Source organism: Salmo salar, chromosome ssa19, assembly GCF_905237065.1.
Source record: "Salmo salar chromosome ssa19, Ssal_v3.1, whole genome shotgun sequence".
NCBI lineage: Eukaryota > Metazoa > Chordata > Actinopteri > Salmoniformes > Salmonidae > Salmo > Salmo salar.
In genome coordinates this window covers 49,331,328-49,355,696 of record NC_059460.1, presented here as the reverse complement: position 1 = coordinate 49,355,696, position 24,369 = coordinate 49,331,328, and the positions used below count along the sequence as shown (strand labels likewise).

The 24,369-nt window shown below is 42.6% G+C and overlaps 2 protein-coding genes across 5 annotated transcripts in view; one reads left to right on the top strand and one right to left on the bottom strand.

Annotated features, from left to right (window-relative positions):
- Positions 1–2,938, top strand: part of ankrd22 (ankyrin repeat domain 22) — a 7,110-nt gene extending 4,172 nt beyond the window's left edge. The window contains exons 2-6 of one of the 3 annotated variants that reach the window (XM_014158284.2): positions 1,205–1,396; positions 1,733–1,840; positions 2,006–2,083; positions 2,181–2,279; positions 2,435–2,938. In XM_014158284.2, the coding sequence (XP_014013759.1) occupies positions 1,205–1,396; positions 1,733–1,840; positions 2,006–2,083; positions 2,181–2,279; positions 2,435–2,512 (555 nt within the window). In that variant the 3' untranslated portion in view covers positions 2,513–2,938. Of the gene's footprint in view, positions 1–1,204; positions 1,397–1,732; positions 1,841–2,005; positions 2,084–2,180; positions 2,284–2,434 lie in introns of all 3 variants that reach the window. The other 2 variants (XM_045702418.1, XM_014158285.2) reach the window with 2 other exon arrangements.
- Positions 2,922–24,369, bottom strand: LOC106578958 (lysosomal acid lipase/cholesteryl ester hydrolase). Of its 2 annotated transcripts, none has more exons than XM_014158282.2 (10): positions 24,230–24,369; positions 22,909–23,026; positions 16,311–16,422; positions 13,585–13,783; positions 12,743–12,852; positions 12,457–12,593; positions 12,132–12,278; positions 11,894–11,965; positions 4,301–4,369; positions 2,922–4,100 (listed from the first exon to the last, which is right to left on the bottom strand). In XM_014158282.2, exons 1-10 carry the CDS (start codon positions 24,355–24,357, stop codon positions 3,861–3,863), a joined length of 1,332 nt encoding a protein of 443 aa, XP_014013757.2. In that variant the 5' UTR covers positions 24,358–24,369; the 3' UTR covers positions 2,922–3,860. The 2 variants fall into 2 exon arrangements, with proteins under 2 accessions (XP_014013757.2, XP_014013758.2); XM_014158283.2 differs by lacking the exon at positions 24,230–24,369 and adding an exon at positions 23,884–24,070.

Below are 24,369 nucleotides of genomic sequence, written 5' to 3'. Positions count from 1 at the left end.
GGTTTAATGGCACAGGCAGGGAGCCCAGCCAACAGCGAGTTGCAGTAATCCAGACGGGAGATGACAAGTGCCTGGATTAGGACCTGCGCCGCTTCCTGTGTGAGGCAGGGTCGTACTCTGCGAATGTTGTAGAGCATGAACCTACAGGATCGAGTCACCGCCTTGATGTTAGTGGAGAACGACAGGGTGTTGTCCAGGGTCACGCCAAGGTTCTTAGCACTCTGGGAGGAGGACACAATGGAGTTGTCAACCGTGATGGCGAGATCATGGAACGGGCAGTCCTTCCCTGGGAGGAAGAGCAGCTCCGTCTTGCCGAGGTTCAGCTTGAGGTGGTGATCCGTCATCCACACTGATATGTTTGCCAGACATGCAGAGATGCGATTCGCCACCTGGTTATCAGAAGGGGGAAAGGAGAAGATTAATTGTGTGTCGTCTGCATAGCAATGATAGGAGAGACCATGTGAGGATATGACAGAGCCAAGTGACTTGGTATATAGCGAGAATAGGAGAGGGCCTAGAACAGAGCCCTGGGGGACACCAGTGGTGAGCGCACGTGGTGCGGAGACAGATTCTCGCCACGCCACCTGGTAGAAGCGACCTGTCAGGTAGGACGCAATCCAAGTGTGGGCCGCGCCGGAGATGCCCAACTCGGAGAGGGTGGAGAGGAGGATCTGATGGTTCACAGTATCAAAGGCAGCCGGTAGGTCTAGAAGGATGAGAGCAGAGGAGAGAGGGTTAGCTTTAGCAGTGCGGAGCGCCTCCGTGACATAGAGAAGAGCAGTCTCAGTTGAATGACCAGTCTTGAAACCTGACTGATTTGGATCAAGAAGGTAATTCTGAGAGAGATAGCAGGAGTGCTGGCCAAGGACGGCACGTTCAAGAGTTTTGGAGAGAAAAGAAAGAAGGGATACTGGTCTGTAGTTGTTGACATCGGAGGGATCGAGTGTAGGTTTTTTCAGAAGGGGTGCAACTCTCGCTCTCTTGAAGACGGAAAGGACGTAGCCAGCGGTCAAGTAGTAGGCTCACTTACCCTATCTGATGTTGGCATTGTTTCATTGTTGGTCTGTTTATCCTTCAATAAAGCCTTGACCCAGGTGTGAAATCAAGACGAATCAACATGCATTGATTTACCATACATAGCCTACAAATGCATGAACTGGTTTATGAAGTTACTTTACATGCTACCATTTGCTTATTTCCGCAGCCCATTTGCCAAGCTGCCTACGATAACGACCTTCAAAAGGTGTACCACATTGTAAAAGAGGATGCCAAGACTTTAAATGTTCAAGATGAGGAATCTGGCGATACACCAATCATAGCTGCCTGCAGATGTGGAAACATCCAAATGGTCAAGTACCTTTTGGACCTGAAGGCAGATGTAGCTATAAGAAACAAGGTAGTGGAAATGCAGTTCTGAGACATTTGGACAGTAACTTTTATTTATGCTTGTTTCTATGACTACCAAATACACAAACAGTAGTTATTATTTACTATGTCACTGTCATTTATATGTAAATATTAGGTAAAAAGGATACTATCAGACCAAGTGTGACCTTTACTTCACTGTTTGTAGGAATCTACAATGGAAATGAGAATGTTCCTCAACTAGGTGATGCAATTATATAAACAATACAGAAATATGTTAGTGTTATCAATGAGGAGCCTGCCAAAACTGGGCGTCTTGTGAAATGTGTGGCACTGATCCATGCTCTCTCTCCCTGTCTGCCTGTAGAAACAGAGGACATGTTTGCACTATGCTGCAAAGAGGACCTTCTCCTTCTTGGATTACCTGATGATCGCTATCCTCATGCCAATTCTGTTGATTGGATACCTCATTCTGGTAGGATATACTTTGAAACGCTGACCTTAGAATACAGTGGGGCAAAGTCTTAAGTCTCTCCTCATCAGTCAAGGCTCCCAGACCAGCCACACCAACTACACTGTAAGAGCAATAGGAAAGTGTTGTTGTTGGTGACTGTGGTATAAACCTTCCTCCTTTCAACAGGAAGACAAGCAAAGGAAGAATGTGAAACTAATGAATCTGGTTTTGAGCACTAAAGTGGAGGTTGACGCTGTGGACTATGTGAGTACTGAGATGAAGTATATAGTTGTAATATTAGAATGAGCTACTGATCATTCTGTGTGACTTATTTGACCTTTGTGTTCACTGTGTATTTCAGCAGGGAAACACGGGTCTTCACTATGTCTGTCAGAGGAAGAGTCACAGACTCGTTCCACTGTTACTGGAGAAAAAGGCAGACATTTCTATTAAAAACAAAGTAGGTATGAGGTCACTTTTGCAAAGTGCATTATGGTAAGCTTATTAATCTCTTCTCTAACCTGCTCGACGCCTCTGACAAAGCATAAGAGGACATTTTATGTTACTATTTCATTAAGCTTTGGCGGTAATATAATGTATTATCCTGTCCTTTAGGAGGATGAGACTCCACTGGATATAGCAAGGAGACTGCAGTTCAAGAAGATTGTTACAATGCTGAAAAAGCCTGACTGAAGGGAGGGTTGCAGACGATGGGGAATTTTTCACCATGGCAACATCACCTTCTCGTCAGGCGTCTTTTGTCTGACGGAGGAAGGATCTCTATTCATATGTATACAATCTATGGTTCGTACTCAACACTTTGGCCTCAGCTGTCTAGCAACCATTCGTTAAAGTTCATACCAATATCAATGGCCAAGAAATTGTTTTTAGTCTAATGGTTGAACCTCCTTGAAATATGACATTAATTTATACTATGCGTCTCAAAATATTTAGCAAAATGAATGTAAATTAGAAACGGATGAGTTCCTGGTTTTCATATTGTACATAGGAGTAAGTGAATTTAAACATTGTTACAGATTAAAGCATTCTATGAGTAGATACTCAGTTTCTTAAGCACTTTTCAATAAATGTTGTCAATAAATTGAATTGTACAACAGATTGAATGAATTTTTATTGAGTAGTTGGATACATTAAAAAGCAGCATACATAAGTGTTCTAACACAACGGAAGTAGAAAATGAATGAACAAACACATCAGTCATTCTTTGGTCGGCTCCCTTCCTTACCTAAGATCCAATAAAAATACTTCATCTCTGTAACAAAATGACAAGTGTCAGTAGGGACAGGTAAACACAAATTGAATGTGTTTGATTAAAAAAGGCACAGCAACATTAACCAACACAACACCGCAATAAAGTCCTGGTGATGACAGTTTGAAAAGTGCAAGTTCTGTAGAGAGAGGTACTGTATGTTGAACTGGACCCCGGACCTTTCTCATGATAATGTACCAATGACTTAAGCTACATTCATAACCTGCAGGTAGCCTAGTGGTTAGAGAGTTGGGCCAGTCACGGAAAGGTTGCTGGATCGAATCCCCAAGCTGACAAGGTAAACATCTGTCGTTCTGCCCCTGAACAAGGCAGTTAACCCACTGTTCCCCAGTAGGCTATCATTGTAAATAAGAATTAGTTCTTAACTGACTTACCTAGTTAAAGGTTACATTATTTTGTTTTACGGACATTAAAATCCATTCAAGTGTTCTGAAAGAGAGGACTGTGGTAGTAAAATCACAAAATAGAGGATTCCTCACAACACTGAATCCTAAACTCACAGCTTGTTTTCCTCACCATCCCAATTTAGAGGTAAATGATTATTGCTCCTTGAGAGCATGGCTTACTCACACACGCGAATACTCGCTTTTACACATGCTTATAGTCAAACACACAAACGTGTACACACTCGCACCCAGGCGCTGTGACATGTCTCCCAATATGTTTCAGATACAGTATTAAAGTCTCTTCAGCTAGTGTGCTGAGAGCTGAGGCTAAAACGGGCCATATTTCTCCCTGTCAATCCACTGTTCACACCAAGTCCTGCTGACTCATCAGTTTGATTATCTCACTGTACATCTCCTGGGGGGCGTCCAGACCCCAGATGAAGTCCAGATGTTCCCAGTGCTCAATGTGGCGGTGGTACACCAGGTTGGGGACCTGGTTGAGCAGCACGGCAACGTCCTTAGGGTCAGCCAGGGTGTCGTGACCTCCGGACCACAAGGCTGTAGGCACCTTCATGTCCTGGATGTTGTACAGCGGGGGGGTCGACTGGAGGTGGGGGGGGGGGAGAATGGACTAGATGTCAGCTAAAGGCATTGATTGACCATAAGGGCACAGTGGATACGGAGCAGTAAAGAGAAGGTACTTTCAGAAAGAGGTGGGAGCTTCTGAGAGCTTTGGAAAACAACTTCAGTGTGAAGTGGTGTGTGTGTATTGTGGTAGACTAAGGAGCTCTGAGCTGGCCTTACCTGGTTATAATGAGCCATGTTCCCTGCTCTCCCGTAGTCATAAGCCATCAGCTTTCCACCATGCACTGCCTGTAAAAAGAATACACATCAAAAATATTTGGACTCTAGGTAGCTGAACACGTGGTGGTCCTGGATGTAAAGGTAGAATATCTTAACCCAGAAGTAAAATCTTACGGAATTTGGTCAGCTGCGTGATCAACTTCTGTGTTCATACATGTTAGAAATGGACAAAATCTCCACCTTCGCAAAAGACACAAGTGCAAAGCAGTTCAAGCACCACCTTCACCCAATCCTGATACGTCCAAATAACCAGTGACAAAAAAAAACTAAAATGTAACTAACGCTGCTGGTCATATCACGGATCCTATTCAGCCCCGGCAGATCCGTCGGTCTACAAGCAGAATCTGCCCATGGGAGAGTACCATGTGCACCATGTCCAACAATAGGTAACCTTCAGTAAGGTTAAAGTTGTCTTTGGTAAATCTGGGATTGACCTTTACTCAAGATCCATTCATTTCTACAACACTGAATCGTTGAGTGGGGGAAATGGGCGTGTTTAAGTCAATAAGTCTGTGCGCAGCAGGAATGTCTGTGCCGCTCCTTTTCACACAGCGGAATGTCGATGATAGTTGACTTGGGTGTGAAACTGTGTCATAAACAGGGTGAAGTAATAATTTATGACACAGAAACATTGAGGAATAATTTATCAACGTCTGAGATCATTTATTTATGTCCTGAGTGTCTGTTTTTGCTCAGTTGCTTGTGAAATCAGTGTCGGTTTGACATAAATAATAACTCCCCTGCATCAAAAAGTATCTGGGACATTAAATTTGCAAACATGAAAATAAAAGCGAAAATCTCCTCTGACATATCCCCCTTCATAATGTAACGGTTTCCATGAAAACCTCTGTTGCAAGCAATGAACAGACGAGCCATGCATCCTGAATGGGTGAGGACTAGGGTTGTGAAGGGAAGGTACAGTGCCTTCGGAAAGTATTCGGACCCCTTCCCTTTTACCACATTTTGTTATGTTACAGCCTTATTCTAAAATGTATTAAATGATTTTTTCCCTCATCAATGTACACACAATACCCCATCATGACAAAGCGAAAACATGTTTTTAGAAATGTTTGCAAATAAAAAATAAAAAATAGAAATACCTTATTTACGTAAGTATTCAGACCCTTTGCTATAAGGCTCGAAATTGAGTTCAGGTGCATCCTGTTTTCATTGATCATCCTTGAGATGTTTCTACAAGTTGATTGGAGTCCACCTGTGATAAATTCAATTGACTGGACATGATTTGGAAAGGCACACCTGGGCTTCCGAGTGGCGCAGCGGTCTAAGGCACCGCATCTCAGTGCAAAGGCGTGATTCCAGGCTGTATCACAACTGGCCATGATTGGGAGTACCATAGGGCGGCGCACAATTGGCCCAGCGTCGTCTCGGTTTGGGTTTGGCCGGGGTAGGCCGTCATTGTAAATAAGAATTTGTTCTCAACTGACTTGCCTAGTTAAATAAAGGTTAAATAAAATAAATAAAAAGTCTACATAAGGTCCCACAGTTGACAGTGCATGTCAGAGCAAAAACCAAGCCATGAGGTTGAAGGAATTGTCCATAGAACTCCGAGACAGGATTGTGTCGAGGCACAGATCTTGGGAAGGGTACCAAAACATTTCTGCAGCATTGAAGGTCCCCAAGAACACAGTGGGCTCCATCATTCTTAAATGGAAGAAGTTTGGAACCACCAAGACTCTTTCTTTGTGTTAAATGAGGCCTCACCCCCAGGTTACATTAGTGACCATACCCCCCGTGCATCCGGCAAAGGCGGAGGTGTTGCTAACATTTACGATAGCAAATTTCAATTTACAAAAAAAAAAACAACAATGACGTTTTCGTCTTTTGAGCTTCTAGTCATGAAATCTATGCAGCCTACTCACTCACTTTTTATAGCTACTGTTTATAGGCCTCCTGGGCCATATGCAGTGTTCCTCACTGAGTTCCCTGAATTCCTATCGGATCTTGTAGTCATAGCAGATAATATTCTAATTTTTGGTGACTTTAACATTCACATGGAAAAGTCCACAGACCCACTCCAAAAGGCTTTCGGAGCCATCATCGACTCAGTGGGTTTTGTCCAACATGTCTCTGGACCTACTCACTGCCACAGTCATACTCTGGACCTAGTTTTGTCCCATGGAATAAATGTTGTGGATCTAAATGTTTTTCCTCATAATCCTGGACTATCGGACCACCATTTTATTACGTTTGCAATTGCAACAAATAATCTGCTCAGACCCCAACCAAGGAGCATTAAAAGTCGTGCTATAAATTCTCAGACAACCCAAAGATTCCTTGATGCCCTTCCAGACTGCCTCTGCCTACCCAAGGACGTCAGAGGACAAAAATCAGTTAACCACCTAACCGAGGAACTCAATTTAACCTTGCGCAATACCCTAGATGCAGTTGCACCCCTAAAAACTAAAAACATCTGTCATAAGAAACTAGCTCCCTGGTATACAGAAAATACACGAGCTCTGAAGCAAGCTTCCAGAAAATTGGAACGGAAATGGCGCCACACCAAACTGGAAGTCTTCCGACTAGCTTGGAAAGACAGTACCGTGCAGTATCGAAGAGCCCTTACTGCTGCTCGATCATCCTATTTTTCCAACTTAATTGAGGAAAATAAGAACAATCCGAAATTTCTTTTTGATACTGTCGCAAAGCTAACTAAAAAGCAGCCTTCGCAAATGGAGGATGGCTTTCACTTCAGCAGTAATAAATTTATGGACTTCTTTGAGGAAAAGATCATGATCATTAGAAAGCAAATTACAGACTCCTCTTTAAATCTGGGTATTCCTCCAAAGCTCCATTGTCCTGAGTCTGCACAACTCTGCCAGGACCTAGGATCAAGGGAGATACTAAAGTGTTTTAGTACTATATCTCTTGACGCAATGATGAAAATAATCATGGCCTCCAAACCCTCAAGCTGCATACTGGACCCTATTCCAACTAAACTACTGAAAGAGCTGCTTCCTGTGCTTGGCCCTCCTATGTTGAACATAATAAACGGCTCTCTATCCACCGGATGTGTACCAAGCTCACTAAAAGTGGCAGTAATAAAGCCTCTCTTGAAAAAGCCGAATCTTGATCCAGAAATTATAAAAAACTATCGGCCTATATCGAATCTTCCATTCCTCTCCAAAATTTTAGAAAAAGCTGTTGCACAGCAACTGACTGCCTTCCTGAAGACAAACAATGTATACGAAACGCTTCAGTCTGGTTTTAGACCCCATCATAGCACTGAGACTGCACTTGTGAAGGTGGTAAATGACCTTTTAATGACGTCAGACCGAGGCTCTGCATCTGTCCTCGTGCTCCTAGATCTTAGTGCCGCTTTTGATACCATCGATCACCACATTCTTTTGGAGAGATTGGAAACCCAAATTGGTCTACATGGACAAGTTCTGGCCTGGTTTAGATCTTATCTGTCGGAAAGATATCAGTTTGTCTCTGTGAATGGTTTGTCCTCTGACAAATCAATTGTAAATTTCGGTGTTCCTCAAGGTTCCGTTTTAGGACCACTATTGTTTTCACTATATATTTTACCTCTTGGGGATGTCATTCGAAAACATAATGTTAAATTTCACTGCTATGCAGACGACACACAGCTGTACATTTCAATGAAACATGGTGAAGCCCCAAAATTGCCCTCGCTAGAAGCCTGTGTTTCAGACATAAAGAAGTGGATGGCTGCAAACTTTCTACTTTTAAACTCGGACAAAACAGAGATGCTTGTTCTAGGTCCCAAGAAACAAAGAGATCTTCTGTTGAATCTGACAATTAATCTGGATGGTTGTACAGTCGTCTCAAATAAAACTGTGAAGGACCTCGGCGTTACTCTGGACCCTGATCTCTCTTTTGAAGAACATATCAAGACTGTTTCAAGGACAGCTTTTTTCCATCTACGTAACATTGCAAAAATCAGAAATTTTCTGTCCAAAAATGACGCAGAAAAATTAATCCATGCTTTTGTTACTTCTAGGCTGGACTACTGCAATGCTCTACTTTCCGGCTACCCGGATAAAGCACTAAATAAACTTCAGTTAGTGCTAAATACGGCTGCTAGAATCCTGACTAGAACCAAAAAATTTGATCATATTACTCCAGTGTTAGCCTCCCTACACTGGCTTCCTGTTAAGGCAAGGGCTGATTTCAAGGTTTTACTGCTAACCTACAAAGCATTACATGGGCTTGCTCCTACCTATCTTTCCGATTTGGTCCTGCCGTACATACCTACACGTACGCTACGGTCACAAGACGCAGGCCTCCTAATTGTCCCTAGAATTTCTAAGCAAACGGCTGGAGGTAGGGCTTTCTCCTATAGAGCTCCATTTTTATGGAATGGTCTGCCTACCAATGTGAGAGACGCAGACTCAGTCTCAACCTTTAAGTCTTTACTGAAGACTTATCTCTTCAGTAGGTCCTATGATTAAGTATAGTCTGGCCCAGGAGTGTGAGGGTGAACGGAAAGGCTGGAGCAACGAACCGCCCTTGCTGTCTCTGCCTTGCCGGTTCCCCTCTTTCCACTGGGATTCTCTGCCTCTAACCCTTTTACAGAGGCTGAGTCACTGGCCTACTGGTGTTCTTCCATGCCGTCCATGGGAGGGGTGCGTCACTTGAGTGGGTTGAGTCACTGACGTGGTCTTCCTGTCTGGGTTGGCGCCCCCCCCTTGGGTTGTGCCATGGCGGAGATCGTTGTGGGCTATACTCGGCCTTGTCTTAGGACGGTAAGTTGGTGGTTGGAGACATCCCTCTAGTGGTGTGGGGGCTGTGCTTTGGCAAAGTGGGTGGGGTTATATCCTGCCTGTTTGGCCCTGTCCGGGGTATTATCGGATGGGGCCACAGTGTCTTCTGATCCCTCCTGTCTCAGCCTCCAGTATTTATGCTGCAGTAGTTTATGTGTCGGGGGGCTAGGGTCAGTCTGTTACATCTGGAGTATTTCTCTTGTCTTATCCGGTGTCCTGTGTGTATTTAAATATGCTCTCTCTAATTCTCTCTTTCTCTCTCTCTGTCTTTCTCTCGGAGGACCTGAGCCCTAGGACCATGCCTCAGGACTACCTGGTATGATGACTCCCTGCTGTCCCCAGTCCACCTGGCCGTGCTGCTGCTCCAGTTTCAACTGTTCTGCCTGCGGCTATGGAACCCTGACCTGTTCACCGGACGTGCTTGTTGCACCCTCGACAACTACTATGATTATTATTATTTGACCATGCTGGTCATTTATGAACATTTTAACATTTTAACATTTTGACCATGTTCTGTTATAATATCCACCCTGCACAGCCAGAAGAGGACTGGCCACCCCTCATAGCCTGGTTCCTCTCTAGGTTTCTTCCTAGGTTTTTGGCCTTTCTAGGGAGTTTTTCCTAGGGAGTTTTTCCTAGCCACCGTGCTTCTTTCACATGCTTTGCTTGCTGTTTGGGGTTTTAGGCTGGGTTTCTGTACAGCACTTTGAGAATATCAGCTGATGTACGAAGGGCTATATAAAAATAAATTTGATTTTGATTTGATTTCTAGAGCTGGCTGCCTGGCCAAACTGAGCAACCAGGGGAAAGGGCCTTGGTCAGGGAGGTAACCAAGAACCCGATGGTCACTCTGACAGATCTCCAAAGTTCCTCTGTGGAGATGGGAGAACCTTCCAGAAGGACAACCATCTCTGCAGCACTCCACCAATCAGGCCTTTATGGTAGAGTGCCCAGATGGAAGCCACTCCTCAGTAAAAGGCACATGACAGGCTGCTTGAAGTTTGCCAAAAGGCACCTAAAGACTCTCAGATCATGAGAAACAAGATTCTCTGGTCTGATGAAACCAAGATTAAACTCTTTGGCCTGAATGCCAAGTGTCACGTCTGGAGGAAACCTGGCACCATCCCTACGGTGATACATGGTGGTGGCAGCATCATGCTGTGGGGATGTTTTTCAGCAGCAGGGACTGGGAGACTAGTCAGGATCGAGGGAAAGATGAACGGAGAAAAGTACAGAGATCCTTGATGAAAACCTGCTCTAGAGCGCTCAGGACGTCAGACTGGGGTGAAGGTTCACCTTCCAACAGTACAACAACACTAAGCACACAGCCAAGACCACGCAGGAGTGGCTTCGGGACAAGTCTCTGAATGTCCTTGAGTGGTCCAGCCAGAGCCTGGACTTGAACCCGATCAAACATCTCTGGAGAGACCTAAAAATAGCTGTCCAGCGACACTCCCCATTTAACCTGGCAGAGCTTGAGAGGATCTGCAGAGAATGGGAGAAACTCCCCAAATACAGGTGTGCCACGCTTGTAGCGTCATACCCAAGAAGACTCGAGGCTGTAATCGCTGCCAAAGGTGCTGAGTAAAGTATCTGAATACTTATGTAAATGTGATCCGTTTTTTTTTTTTTTATGAATTAGCAACAACAACAACAAAAAATCCTGATCTTGCTTTGTCATCATGGGGTATTGTGTGTCGTTTGATGATGGAAAAAAACTGTTTAATACATTTTAGAATAAGTCTGTAACATAATGAAATGGGGAAAAAGTCAAGGGGTCTGAATACTTTCCCGAATGCACTGTATATAACTGGAAACAACCAGAATTTTTGTAACTTTCAAGGTATTTTTGGGTACTTCCGATTATCACATATGTCTGTAATCAGTTTGGCCATGATTTTAAAATGAAAAAGAATGACAAAGTGGAACATTTTTATATAATTGTATTTATTTTACTATGTCAATATGTCTGTTGTAAATGTTTTGGAGCCAAACTGTAGTTTGAATATTTGCATAGTTAATACAAAATAATGCTATTGTTGATTAGATGCTTTTTAAAATTATTTATGCTATTTTCTCTGGAACCATAGTATATCCAGTAGAAACTCATGGACAATATGGACACATATATAGGAAAATGAGTATATATGAAAATGAATACTATATATAAAATTTAAAAAATAAGTTATTCAAGTATAAATTACCAAAGATGCCATAGATTCAAGTAACTTTGGTAAATGACCTGTAGCCAAGCAACCCTAGTGATGACAGAGCGGAGGCTTGGGGGGTGGAGGGGAGAGGATGGGGGGAATAGAGGGATTGGTAAGGGAGGATATGAGATGTGTAAAAGGGAAAGGAACATCAAAGGCACCCAGACAGGGGGATCAGAGCAGGGTGTTGTGAGTAAAGTCTGCCCGGGAGACTCAGTCAGTCGGGGAGTACATCTGACTGCAGCTGCGAACTTAATCCAAAGCTGTGTCTGCTCTGATCCCTCTGCTCTTTGACTGGACGTCTTACTTCCACGGCTAGGGCTCAGGAAATGGAGGCTCGTACAGTATAGGAGCTATTAGAACTGCGTGGTTTCAGAAGAGCAAACTCATTCTCCATTCAGACTGTGCTGGCTGCACCCCAGCCTTTCTGCATATATAGGTTGCCATCTAGGGTAGGCCTACATGACAGTTTTAAACAAACAGGGGTTGGGGCGGGATGTATAGGTTTGAAGAAGTGAGGTGAATCATATTGGATCCAGTGTGTTTTGATAGGCTCTCATCAGGTATGTTCTTACCTGAGACCAGTGAATCATGTTCTGCACTGAGGTCCCTGCTGGGCAGTGGGAGGTGTACACAGGTGTGCGAGTCTGGACAAAAACAAATAAATATAGAAATCAACATCTTCCCCCATCTTCATTCATACCTATAGAATTGGCTTGAGGAAAGTAGATTTAAGGAAGTCTACAACAGTAGTACTGTACAATAATTTTTTTTAAAAGCGATAATGAAAATGTGAGAGCGGTGGAGACGCACCATGTTGAGGTTCAGCTCATCGAAGCCACAGAGGACGAAGAAGAGGTTTCCACACAGCTCACTAAGAGGTTTCTTACTGCAGACGTTGGTGGCGAACCACTTGATGAGAGCACTCTGAGGCATGAAGTCCTTCTTCCCAAACACATCCTAGCATACAGAAACCAAACAATGGATTAGTATTAGTCAGTATTGAAATAATCAAAGATTTTGACCGATTGTTTAAATAAAAAGAACTTCCGCCAAAGTTAGGTAAGCCACAGGTTAGACGTATGTATGAATAAATTGTGACATAATACAATGTAAGAAAAAGTAATTTTCTACTCACCCAAATGAGGAAATCAGGGAAGATGGAGAGCTTGCTCATGGGGCTGGCAGTGAAAGCCACAGTGGCCACTGGAGCCAGGCCGAAGAACATCTTGATTTTGCTTGCCAGCTCAGGCATGGAAGAGAATGCAACAAAAGCTATGGGGACAGAGACAAGCAGTCAGAAAAACATTTAATGGTTTAAAATGGTAAACCATAGTGTAGAATAGATACCAGTGCCAAACTACAGGTGAAAAATATTCTGCTTCATGTAATATGACACAAAACCAAAAATCAAGCCATCTCACCAATAGTGGTTCCCTGAGAGTGGCCGATATAGTAGATCTGCTCCTGGCCTGTGGTCTTCAGAATGTGGTTGACCACTGCTGGCAGGTCCTTCTTTGCCATCTCATCATAACTGAAGAATAAGAACAGAAGAAACTCAGTAAATGCCATAATAAGACTATTTAAATAGACATTTTATACAATATCATGTGTTTCTACTATAACCTCTTGTGATTCTGTTGGTGAGCACAGGGGATATACACTCATATGGTCAGTTTATTAGGTCTAGTACAGGGTCGGATCCAACTTTGCCTCCAGAACAGCCTGAATTGTTCTGGGCATGAAAACGTTGTTCAATTGGTATCAAGGGACCAAACGTGTGCCGGGAAAACATTCCCCATACCATTACACCACCAACACCAGCCTGTACTGTTGACACCAGGCAGGATGGGTCCATTGACTCATGCTGCTTTCGCCAAATCCTGACTCTTTCATGACGGAACAGGAACCGGGATTCGTCGGACCAGGCAATGTTTTTCCACTCCTCAATTGTCCAGTGTTGGTGATGGCTTGCCTGCTGGAGCCACTTCTTCTTGTTTTTAGCTGATAGGAATGGAACCCGGTGTGGTCATCTGCTGCAATAGCCCATCTGTGACAAGGACAGACAAGTTGTGCGTTCCGAGATGCCGTTCTGCGCACCGCTGTTGTACTGCGCCACAGCCTCGTGACTCTCTGTAGGAGCTAACCATTTTTGTGTACCTAACTGGTACACTGGCCACTGAGTGTATATCCAGGCCGAGGTGCATAGCCATGACGTGAAGCGCAAGCAAGGATCAGTACAAGTGGAATGAATCTTTGAAGCTACCTGAACTGCCAGAACTCATTGTGGTCAGGGCTGAGTGTGAGGTGTCTCCTGGACCAGGTGTTTCCCCTGCTGTTGCCGATCCAGACGTCGTAGCCAGCGTCGGCTAGCAGGTAAGCCAGGCTGGTGTTGGGCAGGTTGGTCACCCAGTTACTCCCCGCGGCCAGGAGACCGTGCTGGAGGAACACTGCAGGCTTGGGATCTAGGAGGATGAGAAATTGACTTAATTGAGCATAATGCTATAGGGTGAATATTGTAGCAAAGTAAACATAGGCATAACATAGTGGTTATGTAATATCTATCCATTCGTCTCAAACATGGCTGAAGAATCCATTCACATTCTAACATGACCAAAAATACATAAACTGAAAGTGGATTTAACTATAACTGGTCGATTCATAATTCAAGTGTTGTGTTGACTGTCACCACCAGAGGGCGTGTCTGTCCAAGTTACAGTACATCCCAGCTGCAGGGCAGCCTTTCTCCTTGTGGCTCAGCACTCTCCCAGTGCATTTTTGGGAGCTTTAAAAATCCCAGATATCTGTCAGAAACAGGATCTGTGGCATAAACAGACCATTAGACGATAGGATTGGGTACTATCCCTCTATTGCACTGTCGGAGCATTTCACTGCACCTGCTAGAACACTTGCAAATCTGTGTACATTATCAATGAACATTGATATAGGGAATGGACCCCTAGCCTACCTTGTTGCCGAGACTGACTTTACTTGAATTTTTGATACATTATGAATATGGTATTCAGGTGAGGTTATCTATGAGATTATCGGTTTACTGTTAGATTTAACATAACTCCCGGGTGATCCCAAGAGACACACATAATGCTTTGTAGTGGGTGCTGATGCGAAGTCCTGACTGTTGTCTTACAGTGAAATGGGTGTGTGTGTTTATTAAGTATCTATGTTTTATTTTAGTATTAAAACACTGCCATTCACTGTTACAATAGCTAAGGGGTTAAAGGGACAAAGAGGGATTTTGTTTTAACAATAGTCTAATGTATAGTCAAAGACAAACACAGTGTTATCTGTTCAAATGTTCTACATTATGAATGATATGTCTCAACCACTTCGCCACAATGCAGCTGTGTGCAAAAATACCAAATCTACAGTATCTCTCCTAGATTGAACATCAAAGATTTCTAACATTAGCTCTTCTAACTAGCACGATTTTCAGAACAAAACCCCATCTGGGGGCTGAAATAATTCCAGCTCTGCTGTGTTCCTTTGGAGTGATCCAGACGCTCTCCCGTGTGTGCAGGGGAAATGGGACAACAGGAAATGAGATGCATCTCCAGCCTATCACAGAGCCCTGCTGCCTCCCTGACTGGATGTGCTGCTGCTGCCACATACTATAGAGCAGGGAGCGAGAGGCATCAAGAGATACAAACAACATGATGGCTCCTTACTTATTTAGAGGATATCAGAATATATTATTGAGATTTTTAACTCCCCAGACTAGCTCAACCCTGGCATATCACATGTATTGGGGGGTATCTTTCAAGTGGAACCCCTGGCTAGTTTATGAAGCATTTCTAATGACAAACCAATGTCAATATTAACACTAAACTGAATTTGCATTTTAAATCATTGGAGAGGGTCAACTGAAGTAGTTCATTTACTAATTCATGTTTTGGAAAGTAATCCAATGGAGTAAAAACAAGACCGGAGCCAAGGCCAGTGTTTCATACTCAAGGCACTTAAATTCACCTACAGAGAGATCTGTGTCGAGAACATGACTTCTTGCTCAGAATGATATGAGGCACTGTGTTCAGGAAAAAGCATAGTTTATAGCATCTGAATTTGTTTTGCACTCGAATGGTTTCCCCCAATGAGATTAGTGTGAGGTTTAGCAATCGCTTTGCTTATTAATGAAATATAGCGGCAACACAGGCAAGAGAAACTGAATACTGATTCGTAGGAACCGGAGAGCGAGTGTGGCTCTGTCTGACAGAAGCGGTGGATCACGGTATTTTCGCCTAAACTTGTAAGACAACAACTGCTCTCAAGAAGAAATCTAAAACTTTTAATACCATTATGCATTCCTAACACACTAAAGCATATCATTTCTTCCTTATTACTGTAACTGTTACTTTTCCCATCACATATTGAAAATACACTGTAAATACATTTGAACAAAAGCCTAATAAATGAGATGGTTGAAAATGATCCGAGCTACATTTGAAACAGCTCAAGCTAGGGACGGATTATGAGTAATACCAAACAAATAAAAACACCACAGAAATTCAATTCAATCATAGTCTGGGCTCAAAATGATTGAAGCATAGAGGTAAACTATTTGCAGCTAGCCAGCCTCACTGGATGCATGTGATATTATAGCTCGTGATGACAGGACAAGCCACCTTCTGACAACAAAAGGTCAGGCGTAGGCTGGGCGGTGCAATCGCATTATATAGAAATGGAGTCCTCCTCCGCTCTTGTCAGAGTGACTAATGCTGAAGACCACTTCAATTTTGGATCTTGACTCAGTACTAATGTTTGACAATGTGGGAAATATCAGCACTTCAGATGTTAGTCACGGTGTTTGTGTGTGTGTGTGTTGGTCTTTGATATGTGGATCTGATTACAGGGCTTGAGGCCATGGCTTTCCAAACTGCACGTCAATGCAGACCTCTACTCCGTGTTTAAAAGAGTTAAGGCCACTGACCATATGAATTAAACCCATGCTATGGCCATGAACCCTTTTATACATACCGTCACCTTTCTTCAGAGCGTGTGGGATCCGGTTGACACTCAGGATGTAGCCGTCCTCTGTGACGACGTCGTGCTCCTCTGTCGGGTAGCCCCAATGCCTGATGATCTCACTCTGTGTGGGAGAGAGAGAAGACAAAAACAAACAGTCAAACATATTTGGAATTCTGACAGAAGGGGTTTCTATGGTAACACTTTATTTTACAGCCCTATTACCATACTTTACTCACTGTGAAATTACAGTAAAATTCAAGCAGACAACATTATTTCCGCTGCCTCTACTAGTCATCATGTCACTAAAAAATTCCATTCTTCCCCTGTTGCATTCCCTCCCACACGCCCATTCCCAGATAATATATACGCTAATCTGGACCTTCAAAAGAAAGCATGTGAGCCTGTTGGTTCCGGCCAGGCCTGCCATGCAATCTAGCCATGCATAATTAATACCCACCACCATTTCCTGTCTCCCTCTATGCTGCAAGTTTACACATTCTACTGACTGTGGGACTGTGATAAACCTTCTGCTGGCTCAACACACACTGAGGAGGTATCAGAGGCCCAGGGGTGGAGGGGAGAATCGGTGTTCTGCTCTGTCTCATTTGGGTCTGGTTTTACATAGGGAAATGGGAGTATTGAAAATAATTTCCTGTCACGTGACCTGCATGTGGGGAGAAGAGCTATTGAGAGGGTATGTGCTTGCAGGCTTTCAATGGGAGAAAGAAACATTAGCATGTGAGAACCATTGCTACTGGGAATTGTATTAGGATTATATCACTGAGACTGTAGTTTCCAATGACAAATCCTGTATACTAACTAGACACTAGATTCAGGATCATGATATTGTGTTACTGTGCTAATCAAAGATTTAAGGATAACCATTGACATGCACCAGGCCCAAATCCACACGTTTATTTTACCATTGGCATATATGAATAAACATACATGATATATTTTCTGACAAATTGTGGTGAATACATTTGATTGATTGCCATGTCAAATATTTTAACTACTGTATGCCTGTATGTGCTCCTAGAGCACAAATGATACTGATATCACTAAGCACACAGAATCACCGTTTGTCCCTTAAAATCCATTCTTGAAAAGTGAATGAATGCCCATCAAAACTCTTTTAGCTTACAACAAACAACCCAAGATCAATTCAAGGGTTATTACACCTTAATAATAATAATAATTATTATTACTAATATTATTATTAAATGATAATTATTATTAGCATTATAATTATTATATAGAAACATTGGAGCAAGAGGATACAGACAAATATATTACACTGCACTTTACACGTTTTTATATAGCTTTTTCTGTTTTATTAGGACAGATCTTAGACTGAAGATTTTATGTATATCATATGGCTGTGATATTGTCCTATCTAAAGATACATCTATGCTGAAGTTCAACACATGACAGAGGGACTTCCCATGACATTTTGTCAGCCGGTAACTCCCATGCAAATAACTGCCGGTCTCACAGTAATTGGCCGTTAATTAATGTAAACACGTTCAGCATCTTCGGGCTATTATGAAACTTTAGTTGTGATACAAACCTTAGGCTAAATGTTTTCATTTGTAATACATTCCAAGGCTGCATGATGCCACATCATTGATGTGTCTCTAATGATGATTTGAAAGAAGAAAAAAAAAGATTGCATGAAAGGCATACGCTCTGCTCAGATGTTTTGCACAGGCTGCATGCACACATTCTCTCATTCACAATTTGTCAAGCACATTATAATAATCTCACCCATCAGACTATTCGCAATTTAATATAGTCTTTAAATAGAGCCTACTAATATATGTGTGGAATTACATTTGGTTTAGAATGCACCCCCCCATATCTGGACCCCTACAAATCAGCCGGGCTAGACAATCTGGACCCTCTCTTTCTAAAATGATCCGCCGAAATTGTTGCAACCCCTATTACTCTTTTATATCGTCTGAGATCCCCAAAGATTGGAAAGCTGCCGCGGTCATCCCCCTCTTCAAAGGGGGAGACACTCTAGACCCAAACTGCTACAGACCTATATCTATCCTACCCTGCCTTTCTAAGGTCTTCGAAAGCCAAGATAACAAACAGCTCACCGGCCATTTAGAATCCCACCGTACCTTCTCCGCTATGCAATCTGGTTTCAGAGCTGGTCATGGGTGCACCTCAGCCACGCTCAAGGTCCTAAACGATATCATAACCGTGATCGATAAGAGACAATACTGTGCAGCTGTATTCATCAACCTGGCCAAGGCTTTCAACTCTGTCAATCACCACATTCTTATCGGCAGACTCAACAGCCTTGGTTTCTCAAATGACTGCCTCGCCTGGTTCAACAACTACTTCTCAGACAGAGTTCAGTGTGTCAAATCGGAGGGCCTGTTGTCCGGACCGCTGGCAGTCTCTATGGGGGTGCCACAGGGTTCAATTCTCGGGCCGACTCTTTTCTCTGTATACATCAATGATGTCGCTCTTGCTGCTGGTGATTATCTGATCCACCTCTACGCAGACGACACCATTTTGTATACTTCTGGCCCTTTTTTGGACACTTAACTAACCTCCAGATGAGCTTCAATGCCATACAACTCTCCTTCCGTGGCCTCCAACTGCTCTTAAATGCAAGTAAAACTAAATGCACGCTCTTCAACCGATCGCTGCCCACACCTGCCCGCCCGTCCAGCATCACTACTCTGGACGGTTCTGACCTAAAATATGTGGACAACTACAAATACCTAGGTGTCTGGTTAGACTGTAAACTCTCCTTCCAGACTCACATTAAGCATCTCCAATCCAAAATTAAATCTAGAATTGGCTTCCTATTTCGCAACAAAGTATCCTTCACTCATGCTGCCAAACATACCCTCATAAAACTGACTATCCTACCGATCCTCGACTTCGGCGATGTCATTTACAAAATAGCCTCCAATACTCTACTCAGCAAATTGGATGCAGTCCATCACACTGCCATCCATTTTGTCACCAAAGCCCCATATACTACCCACCACTGCGACCTGTATGCTCTCATTGGCTGGCCCTCGCTTCATATTCGTCGCCAAACCCACTGGCTCCAGGTCATCTATAAGTCTTTGCTAGGTAAAGCCCCGCCTTATCTCAGCTCACTGATCACCATAGCAGCACCCATCCGTTGCACGCGCTCCAGCAGGTATATCTCACTGGTCACCCCCAAAGCCAATTCCTCCTTTGGCCGCCTTTCCTTCCAGTTCTCTGCTGCCAATGACTGGAACGAACTGCAAAAATCACTGAAGCTGTAGAGACTCATATCTCCCTCACTAACTTTAAGCACCAGCTGTCAGAGCAGCTCACAGATCACTGCACATAGCCCATCTGTAAATAGCCCATCCAACTATCTCAAACCCATACTGTTATTTATTTTGCTCCTTTGCACCTCAGTATCTCTACTTGCACACTCATCTTCTGCACATCTATCACTCCAGTGTTTAATTGCTATATTGTATTTATTTCGCCACTATGGCCTATTTATTGCCTTACCTCCCTTGTCCTACCTCATTTGCACACACTGTATTTAGACCTTTTCTATTGTATTAATGACTGCATGTTTGTTTATTCCATGTGTAACTCTGTGTTGTTGTTTGTGTCGCACTGCTTTGCTTTATCTTGGCCAGGTCGCAGTTGTAAATGAGAACTTGTTCTCAACTAGCCTACCTGGTTAAATAAAGGTGATATCAAAAAAATTCAAAACATGTAATCCGTAGCTTGCACTCAAAGAAGCGAATGGAGGAAGTGCTTCCAGCGGTTACATTTTAAATATGCCACACTCTAAAAAATTATGGGCTAAAAACAACCAAATTTGGGTTATTTGGTAACCTAGTGCCGGTTAAATAGTGGACAGAACACATGTTGGGTTATTTTGACCCAGCCAGTTGGGTTGCGTGAATAACCCAACATGTTGGGTGGTTGTGATTACCCAAACATGGGTTAATTTAACCATTAATTGGATATTTTTTTACTCTCATGCTTGGTTGACCTAGCAGCTGGGCCTTTTTTAATGAAATCCTTAAGTTGTTTTCAGGAGGAGTGTCTTATTAGGGGTGTGGCTTTAAGGCAGATCTTATTGGCCACCCGTGAGCATAAATGTCATTCCTGTTCATCATGTTAAATTAACATACTGCAAATTTTAATTTACTGCATTTTACACATTCTTCTATAACATGAAGAGTATTTCTTATAATAAGGTACAACACCTTATTGTACCCAACAATGGGATTCAAATAGTCTTTTAGGGAATTTACACTCTGCTGTAAGCCTCATTGAAGCTACAAAAATGTAAATGTTCAATATGTGATAACTATAGATGGGTTAGCTGACAATGTCATGAATACGATGTACGCGCTTCCATGGGGTGTGTTGTTGTGATTCTGGATGGCCAGATTGCTAGCAAGAATGACAAGAAACTGCCATTTCATCTTGTTATTGATACCATGTCTTGCTTTGAGGTGTTTTGACTGATTTCATGTCAATGCTAATATGGCTAAAATTCACTACCTAGCTAACCAACAACTGTAACAATGTATTTGAGAGACAAGTGCTCATTGTGCAAATTTATTTATGTTTTCAATAAACATTGGAGAGGAAATGTAGCTTACTTGTTGTCAACAATCTAAGCCAACCCTGTCTGTTTTGCCCCATAGTTGCGCAAGCGTCGGTTTCGTAGCTAAACAACCAACCCGTCTACAAAACAGATGAACAGGAATGGCATTTACTCTCATGGGTGGCTAAAACAAACTATCTGAAAGCCACGCCCCTACTAAACTACACCTCTAGTCTTCTGATCCGCTGGGTCATAGATCAATAACCCAGCATCAATAACCCAGCATCAATAACCCAGCAGTTTTTAAAGAAAACAACCGAACTAAGTGACCAAAGGCCTGTAATCCAGCAGTATTTTAGTGCAGGTAGGCTACACCAGTTGTAAAGTGAATTTATGTGCCTAATTTTAAGAATTGAGCAATAAATAGGCTATAGCAGCAGTCAAAATTCTGTTTTCACACGCAATTGTGCAATGACTGAGCTTACAAGATCACGTTTCACTAGGCTCTGTAGGCTTTGGACTCTCCAACCCTGTTCTAGGGGTTCTAGGCCTATGGGTATCCCTTTAGTTGTGATACAAACCTTATCAAAACATATAGGCCAATGGGCTAGGCTACATGACGCATGCCACTATGATTTGAAAAAGTCGGGGGGGAAAAAGTTGCTGTTTCTTGCCTTAGACTGCACACACTGGGCATCATTCATGTGATAATATTCTCACCCCTCAGACTATTCTCAATTTAATCTTGTCTTTACATATTATAATATATTTGTGAAATTAGTTTTGAATGGGCCATTATCATGCATCTGTCGGAGCAGAAAAAATATATAAATAATAATTAAAAAGTCATCCATAGGTACTTGAATAGCGAAAGGAGGCCGCTTTTCCCGCGGTTCACTTACATGCCAGCCAGGTAGGCTACTCCGGTTGCAAAGCGAAGCAATGTGCTTAATATTAGGAAAGTTGCGGAATAAATATAGTAGGCCTAGCCTATAGAACGCTGATGGGATCCTCTTCTTTTTAATAGAAGCCATCAAAACTCTGTTGTTTTCTCAAGCAATTGCATATCCTATAGAAATGCAACATGGGCTTATACGAACACTTATTTCATTCCATGCATAAATCAGCTGTGAGAAGCTGGCTCTCACTCTGCAACACGTGAGCCTATTCTATTCAAACTCTGAATGCCAGGGCTCTCAAGAAGTGTTTGGTTCAATTTTCAATGGCATTTACGATTCCCACGGGGGGCCAGTACAAAAAACTTTTTTTTTTAAATGCATGAAATGAAATGTATGCATTCACTACTGTAAGTCGCTCTGGATAAGAGCGTCTGCTAAATGACTAAAATGTAAAATGTAAATGTCAGAGTGATTAGAGGGACATTATAAACTGGGTGGTTCGAGCCCTGAATGCCGATTGGCTGACAGCCATGGTATATCAGACCGTATACCACGGATATGACAAAACATTTATTTTCACTGCTCTAATTACGTTGGTAACCAGTTTATAATAGCAATAAGGCACCTCGGGGTGCCATATACCACAACCCCCTATGCCTTATTGCTTAAATAGAGCGCTGAGTACCAGGCCATTAGCGACTGGCCGTTAGCAAGTCTGGTAGGCTACTAAAGACCATCAGCGACATCAGAGTGCAGTTTTGGAGAAGCCTAGTTGCTCATTTGACTGCAGTCATGACTACTGATTGCGGGTAAAACAGTCACGGCAACAGCCCCATTATCACATGTTATGACATTCCTTGAAATAACTCATGAGATATATGGGGTACAAAGGGCAGAATGTGGGCTAACACAGTACTCCCCACATGAGGTAACCACCATGACTATTTGTTCGTGTGGCCCAGAAGATTGCCTAGTTCTATGAATTGTTAATGAGCTCTATGAACCATGCAGTCCAGTAGTGTATTTGAAGGCTGTCTGAAAAAAACTGTTTGGATAAATACAATTTGTCAGTATTTGGCCACTTTGTTTACGAGAACACAGCTTCTGTTATTGATTTGATCTAACTCACAATGTTCATGTTGACCTCTGGGTCCAGTCTTTTACTGTCTTTCAGCGAGGATCTCTGACACTGGACCGCTCCAGTGTTCAGGAATGCCACTAAAAGTAGAACCCACATCATCTTCACTCTGAAAAACATAATACATGTGTTATAAACCTCTCAAAAATGAAAAATACATTTTCTGACCACATTAGGTCAAGACCTATGCAGCAGCACACACCTGGAAATATTAATATGGTCAAAGGGCATTTAATACATTAACCGTATCATTGCAATCCTAATCTCTCGTCAAACATAATAATGCAAGATTTTAGTTCTGGTTAAGCGAGATTATTGCAATCCAAATGTTGCTGTCTCTACTTGCTACTCTTTGGATTTCACAGATGCTATTCAGCTGCCTTTTCTTCTCTTCGCCATGAGATATGGCTTGATAGTGTTTTTGCATTTGATACAAGTTCAAAGTTAGCCATATGTTTGTGTAATATCAAACGATTTTGGGATTGTGGCAAGAATTATCACTAAATAGATCAATGCTATAAATATTGCTGTTGAGTTGGTCCAGATTTTGACATTGAGCCATTTGGGGCGGCAGGTAGCCTAGTAACCGAAAGGTTGCAATATTGAATCCCGAGCTGACAAGGTAAAAATCTGTCGTTCTGTCCCTGAACAAGGCAGTTAACCCACTGTTCCTAGGCCGTCATTGTAAATAAGAATTTGTTCTTAACTGACTTGCCTAGTTAAATAAAGGTAAAATAATAAATAAAAATGATTGAGTCTCATAGGCGATTAGTTAGAATACAACAAACTTGATTATAAGGTTGCCTTTGCAGTCAATAGAGCAAAAAATGCACTTTAATGAGTTGTTGTGAAGAGCTTAAGATACGCTTGGGAATAGAGTAGATATAACACCAGGATTATCATGAGTAAGTGAAAGTTTAAATCTCTAGCCTTTACAAAGGAAAAGGTTAATTCGACCTAACCTACAGCATACGTTGAATAGGAGTAGGCAAGGCTTCCGTAGCCGGATCGCTCCGGTCAAACTCGCGTTTCTTCTCCATGATGAATGTATGGAGCTATCATGGAGCAGCGGAATGAAATTCAGGATGAGTAGTCAGACAAAGGCTTCATTCAGTAGGCCATTGTTGACATTCATTCCACACTGTGATCTGCACTCAGTCACTGACAACTTCTAAACTATTGCCACACAGGCCTATATATACACGTTGGTGATATATGGAAAACGCAAACATTTTTATCAGCTATCAAATAGCCTATATCCCCAAAAATCTAATTTACGATAGCTACAATGTGTCCATATCCAAAAACTTACCCGGACAACTTCTGTGTAGAATTAGAACACTGTATTATTCTTGGTTGGCCGACGAAAGAGGAATAAGTCACAAGAGCAGTAGCGTGATAAAACGTCAGAGGCACCAGTGGAATGTAATCATTACTCATGTTACGAAACGT

Excerpts from the sequence above, each read along its gene's own strand:
- LOC106578958 (XM_014158282.2), bottom strand. The coding sequence starts at position 24,357 with ATGAGTAATGATTACATTCCACTGGTGCCTCTGACGTTTTATCACGCT. Across the intron at positions 12,594-12,742 it reads CTCTCAGGGAACCACTATTG|CTTTTGTTGCATTCTCTTCC; the intron begins GTGAGATGGCTT and ends CTGTCCCCATAG. Across the intron at positions 4,101-4,300 it reads ACATGGCTCATTATAACCAG|TCGACCCCCCCGCTGTACAA; the intron begins GTAAGGCCAGCT and ends CCCCACCTCCAG.